We start from the raw sequence: 6,864 nt of genomic DNA, 5'->3' as shown, positions 1-6,864 counted from the left end.
TCCTTTCAGAAATGGATCATCCAAGTTTGTAAGTCCTATCCAGGACCACGGACAGGGTAGGACAAATTACGGGGGACCACAACGGTTAGGTGGTCCACCGTTGTTTCAATTTGTGATTTATTTGGGCCTACTGGATAATTTTTCCTAGGACCCACAAATCCTGTCCGCTGTTCTGGTCCTCTCTGATGCTTTTTTGTGCTCATATCTAATTTTCTCTTTTAGGCAGATTACTGAACTATTCACTCATGATTTTTAAACACACTATTTCTGCGAAGGGTGTACATATGTCAAACCTTTACAAATTTATTTGAAACTTTCTTCACGAACATACACTAAGTTAATGACAATCGCTTAAAAGTTGCCATACATTGATTGCGCATGCGTCAAATACTGGAGTGGAAAAACCCAAATTCGACTTCCTAAAAAAAGGTCTGTAGGTGTAGAAATAAGTAAGGGAAGCAATTTCTTACTGACCTGTTTATTGGGTTATCCCATTTTTAAAATGCAATGTATGAACATAACAGATATATAAAACATTGTTTGCACTCAAACACAAGAAAATGCTAAATGCTCCGAACTAAAAACACAATTTTTTTTTAATCATCGACACCGACATTTCCCTATCTGTGACGTCTGCCTCTTTCACATGTACTCTAGCAAGCACATTAATAAAGGGTACAGTTTGCATATATTGAATGACTGTTTGGATTTTTACAGTTGTAGTTAGTGAAGACGAGCTGATTACAAACCAACTGCAGCCACAGTGGCTCAGTGGTTAAGGCGATGGATTCGTGACTAAATGGGTGCGTGTTCTATTCCCACCATCGGATTAGCCCGGATCGGGCACCGTAGTGTGATCTGCTTTCCTCGGCACGCTATGATCTTCACAGTGTTACGTGCGTAACACAAAAATAAACTAACTGAATTAAAACTATGTTGTTAAAGAAACAAAGAAAACAATAAGAAAACCACAAAAATTGTGATTTCCTAATACATAACGAACGCGCAATTAGACTCTACATCTGTGCATTTTTGTATAGCTAAATTTAAATGAAAACATGGATACAAGTCAGATCTGTTGTATTTTAAACAGCAGTTGCACCAATAGAATAAACCTATACAAATTGCACATCAAACTGATATTAAGCTGGTGGTTTAGAAAAATAATCAAGAATAGGTCTTATACAATCAAAAACAAGAGAGCATTTAAAAAGGAAAGACAGCGACTTACTGACTGGATTGATTTATCGATTGTTTGGTTGGTTAGATGGTTGGTTTACTGTATTTGAGCAATATAGCGAGTGAAAGGTCAAAGTTTATACGATTTGAAAAGATAAATGACTTAACTGCCACACTGCAGACATCGTAGTGACATGACTGAAAAATAATAAAAGCTACGTTAAAAATCCAAGCACACACGCACGCACACACACACACACACACACACACACACACTAAAATGTAGGCGCAGCATGTGCATGAATCTAACACGGATTTACTACTCTGTACAAATTCTCTGAAAAGATATGTATAAGATAACAACATTAATCTATATTAGTTTTCAGTAGTGTATGTATGCTAAATGGATAATATTATATGACAACTGGACCATTTATTGTTTGAGATTGTACGCTAAAACGACATTATGTCGTTTAACGTATTGAGGAATAAAATAGTGTAGATGTTGTTTTTTTAAAGATCAAGTCTAAAATGTATCGATTGATGTCTGTACCTAATGATGGCCTGTCTTTTCTTGTATATAACAATAAATCAAGCTAAAATATATTTGAGAAATGGAAATGCACTAAAAAATGACATGCTTCCACACGATTTCTTTGAAACAAGCAGATAAGTTCCATGCAAGAATCAGCATCCTTTCAAAAAGCGGAATAATAGTTTTATCACAGGGAAACACAAGCTCGGCATGGTAATGTCCTTCCAGTACGGCGAAATACAACGTAATGTCCTTTCAGTAGGGCAAAATACAACGTAATGTCCTTCCAGTAAGGCGAAATACAACGTAATGTCCTTTCAGTAGGGCAAAATACAACGCTAAGCATTGATTTGGTCATATTCATTAACCGCTATTAAAATTCGCCATTCTTACACCATATATTCCTGATATCCACCCGTAATATCAAATAATATTGTCATATTTGCAGATTTTGAGGTGTAAGCGGTATCGTCATGTTATATATGAACACTTCTGTTTTTCTTTGGAATACATTCCACTACAATAACTGTTATATGGTATCCGCCATATCGAAATTTTAGAACTAGGTTCTGTGTAATAATTATAGTTTACTGCATTTGTATGGGAAAATATGAACGAGATTTTTGGATGGAATACTGCACGGCCTTGGGAGTGCAGTATATACATCAGACAAAACTTGTTCATGTTTTCCCATACAAATGCAGTAACCTTTTTTATATGCTCATTTTCTTATTCTACATAAAGCTTAATTATGTAAACAAAAATACACTACACGAAACAAAGCAACTGAATGTATGGCGTATTCCAAACTAAATACACAAGCGCAGATTCATCATTACACAACAACAACAGTATTAATGCACACATAATTCTGCCCAGACAAATTTGAACTTAGTCGTGCGCTCGACATAACTTTCGAAAGAAAATGGAGTTTTGGTCTACTTAAAATTGAAATTTGGAGTCATATTGTGAATGATTGCGCATTGCAACAACTTTTCCGTTTGATCTGAATGAATAGATTTTGGAATTTTTGTCGTTTCTATGTAATTTCGTGATCATTGTCTGGATTTCAGCGGCGACGGATTAGCGTGTTGACATTTGTAAGAGTGTTTCTGCTTTGTCATTGAATGTTTGAAATCACAATGTGGGAAAAATATGAAGTCTTTCAATTTCAATTATCAAAAAGACGCTATGGAATATAATGTTTATTTAATTTTGAGCGCAGTAAGGAGGATGCAATTGCACTTGGAATTTAGTCGAAATTACAGTACAATTTCGAAATGTGTAATCAAGCTTGAGAACCCATGACATGGCTCATGTAATTCGGATTTGCAGAACTAAGAAAGTGCATTTTGAGGAAATTAAGGATGTAAAACTGTAAGTATATTTTTTGCCATTCTTATTAACAGCTAAAGAAGACAGTTTATGCCTTGTCACTTGCATATTATTTTTAGATACCCAGCAATTTTGAAATCTGTCGTCTATCTCTAGCCTACATCCGAAACATTGTATCAAAATAGTAAACGCAGAATGTAGCAAAGCAGCTGGTATGTGGCAATCCACGAAACATCTGCTTTAGTTCATTCAGAAACAAATTTAATCAACCAAAACGTAAAGGTGAATGTACATGATTTGTTTACAAATCAAAAGTCTTGGCGTCTGCGTCCATTGTTTGTTTACAATAGAAAGTATCTTTATGAGTGCAACATGAAGGAGCGCGAGTTCAATATCGTAAAATACTGAACGATTCCGACAATGTAAAGTTAAAGGAGAAAAAAATGAGCATATAATCAAGACGTAATATGATGTAATGAAACAAGTACAGTATATCTTGCTATATCCACACTATATCCACCGTCACTTGATAACAGTTTGGATTTATTCTCCTATAATTGCACTCATATCCACTTGCGACCGTGGAAAGTGTATCATCTACTTGAAGACAGGAACACGGTTCAAAGTCCTCGGAATCTGATTGTTCCTTTGGCACGTGATATACACTGTCATAAGATGGCGGACTATATTCTTTGTTTGGATCTTGCTCGTAGTAGGGTGGTAGATGAATTCCAACTGGTAGATCAAACGTATCTAAGTCATATCCAGCGATGTCTATTCTACCCCTTCTAATCTGAAAGTAAAGAATTATCTGAGATTATTTATGCAAAATCGTGATGCTTCATCATTCCATCTATCTGAGCCTACGACATGTGGATGACTCCAAAGTTTTGATAATTAGCAATACAATTCATATGGTCAAAAATAAAGCCATGCCTTTGTAGAATAATCGAAGTTTCTATATTACTGATGGATACTATTAAATAGTGATACAACTTTTGTACAAAACGATGCATTATTCATCCTGTATCATAATGATATTTGCCTAGAAACCAAATTTTAATAAATTGGGTCAGAAATATCATCTATCAAGTCGTAAGAAGTTTGTTCAATCTCATGCGAGATCACATCATCAGTATATCTCGCTCATTATAAAAGTCACTGAATATTTTACAAAGCTTCTTTTTAAAATCTTATAAGGAATAGAATTACTAAATTGTTGACAAGTTCAGCCAATCAGAGACATGATATATTCATTAATATTCATGAGCCTCGCTCCTAACTGTATTCATCCAATTTCTTGATGATTCACATGTATTACAGTCTCTAGAGTGGTCGCAAGACCAGCCAATCAGGTGCACGGGATTCCAAGTTTGATGAAAATAAGATTCAAAATATGACATCAAGGGACATAACAAGCTCAGCCAATCAGATGCAAATCACTTTATCAAGAGGCATACATTTTCTTCATTGTCAAATGTGTTCAAAATCTTGTTGAAGTAAGCCGAAATTCAAAATTTGATTAAACTCGAAACAGAAATCTGGTCTTCAGAATGGTAACAAACTTAACCAGTCAATCCTAAGGTTGCCTCAGCAATGTGCGCAGATCTCGCATTTATGGAATTAGTTCGAGTTTTTTAAAAGTCCATATTCTAAGTTTGTTTCAAATAGGAAATACGACTTCTGGATTAGTAACAATATCAACCAATCAGGTGCAAGATCACCTCAGTAATATACGTGGAGCTCGCTCATTATTAGGTAAGTAGTATTTCTTGTCAGTAGCCCAATTGTTACGTAAAAATATTAATGAACATTCAAATTTTATATAGCATTTTTCCATTATCAACTTGCCGGACTAGTAAGTAAAAACTGTAATTATCACCCAGTGTCATCAGCTATCTCCTCTGGGATGTTGATAATAGAAGTCCATGGTGTAAATTTGATCAAAATCGTATAGACCTCGTCTCTAGTGTAGTAAAAACAATTCAGCCAATCAGATGCGTGATCACCTCATTAATGTGCATGGCTGTCTTAATCGAACTCATCTAAGTTCTCTATGCTACAAGTCCAGGGTGTTAAGAAGCAATTATTAACGTACGGAAGCAGAGACAAAACTTGAGATCGCTTGGTCCCATATCCTCAAGAGCAAATGAAGACGTAGAGCACTGGAAATTTCATTGAACATCATATCAATACAAGAAAGCAACATCCCTCCCTTCCCATTTATAGGAGTTTTCTGTTGTTCTTTATATGTTTCTTTTATCGAGCTTACTTTTTATTCGGCTAGAAAGAAAAGAACAAAACAAACTGTAACATTAAGTTTAAGCTAACAAACAGTACATGCTGACCCTACTCTATACTTTGCATATACTGACCATAATATACACTACCGTAATCTATACTTTGCATAAAATAACCATAATCTATACTGACCGTAATCTATACTTTGCACATAGTAACCATAATCGATACTGACCCTAATAAATAGTTTGTAGGAACGTATGGATGTACACTCACGCGGATGCCAAAGTGATTTCTATTCAAGCATCCGTAAAAGAAATTGTTAAAATGTAACAATTCTTGTAAAGTTATATTGCGGAAACTTAACCTAGGGAGACAGTCAGCGGCCATAACATCTATAAATTATGACACAGAGAAAGATCTGTGTGCGCATCCACGTGTATGTGTGTGTGTGTTTTCATTTCATAAATATTACCATCTGTCAACCGTTTGTGTAAACGTTAAAGTTCAAACATGCCATGGATGTGTGGGTGTGTGTGTGTGCAAGAACTTTTAAATGGTGTGAGTATGCAATAAGGTGAAGTGGGAGTAATAGTGTGCGGGGCAATCAGTGTAACTGATATAAAGAGTTGTGGTGATCTTACTACAGCTTGCCGTACAGGAAAGAACACTGCCACAACTATATCAGTATGACCCTTGACAATAAATTTGGCTGAAATCCACTGATTCCCATTACAATTATCTTCTGGAAAACAAAATGTTGACATATTGTCTAATGACCTTGATTATTATATAATAGCTTCAAGATTGTAAGGTAAGGAATTTAATGAAAAATGTTCACACAACTGAGAGTCTGATACGCAAATATTTGGAAATAGTGAGAATAATCAACGCCAGAATTTCTTTCCGTCTGAGCACGGACAGGCAATCGGGGGCCGGCCTTATGCCGATTTGGTCCCGCATGTTATTGATTTTTAAAAATATATCAAACGAAGAGAAAGTAATTTTAAAGCGATGGAAGAACATTTTAAGTTCAATATCATATGAAACTTGTTTCAAAGTTTATTTCGAAATGACGTGCTCACCGGGGGCTCCATGCATACATTCAGGGTGCCCCCTAAAAAAATGATCCAAATCGGGCCTCGCGTTTGCTCAGGCGTTCAATTTACATAACAGCTGTGTAGATGGTAAAGTTCAAACATGGTATCAGTCTAACACTGTGTATAAGCCGTGGGAATGACTGTCAGCCTTGTCTGTCACTTGCCAGCATTGTGATATTATGACTACGTCAGTCATTGGTTTGTTGTAAATCGCCGTTGGCTGCAGAATTTGCCAATTACGAGGTTATGAAATAGTTGGGATGGAAATTGCAGCTTTATGACAGTGACAGATATATACACAGTTTTCGTGCTTTGAATAACCTAGTACCATGTGCCGTCCAGATTGCATAGCTCCTATTGTTGTGGAAGCTAGCTTGTACGTGTGATACCATAGATACGTAGCCACTGTTGTTTTGGCGCTTGTACACAAGCTTCTATAGATGATAGACATGTAGACAAGTGGCATCGATTAAC

General features: G+C 35.9%; 1 protein-coding gene across 1 annotated transcript in view; it reads right to left on the bottom strand.

Annotated features, from left to right (window-relative positions):
• Positions 1-462: 462 nt before the first annotated feature.
• The window catches only part of LOC149797898 (uncharacterized), a 40,894-nt gene continuing 34,492 nt past the window's right edge, over positions 463-6,864 (bottom strand). Inside the window, exon 7 of the mRNA XM_089962932.1 lies at positions 463-3,842. Within this exon, the coding sequence (XP_089819058.1) occupies positions 3,549-3,842 (294 nt within the window). The 3' untranslated portion in view covers positions 463-3,548. The remainder of the gene's footprint in view (positions 3,843-6,864) is intronic.

The sequence above is a fragment of the Sinohyriopsis cumingii genome, chromosome 6 (genome assembly GCF_028554795.1).
Source record: "Sinohyriopsis cumingii isolate HCF-2022 chromosome 6, ASM2855479v2, whole genome shotgun sequence".
Lineage (NCBI taxonomy): Eukaryota > Metazoa > Mollusca > Bivalvia > Unionida > Unionidae > Sinohyriopsis > Sinohyriopsis cumingii.
Note: the sequence above shows the minus strand (reverse complement) of the source record. Positions and strands in the feature narration are given on the sequence as shown.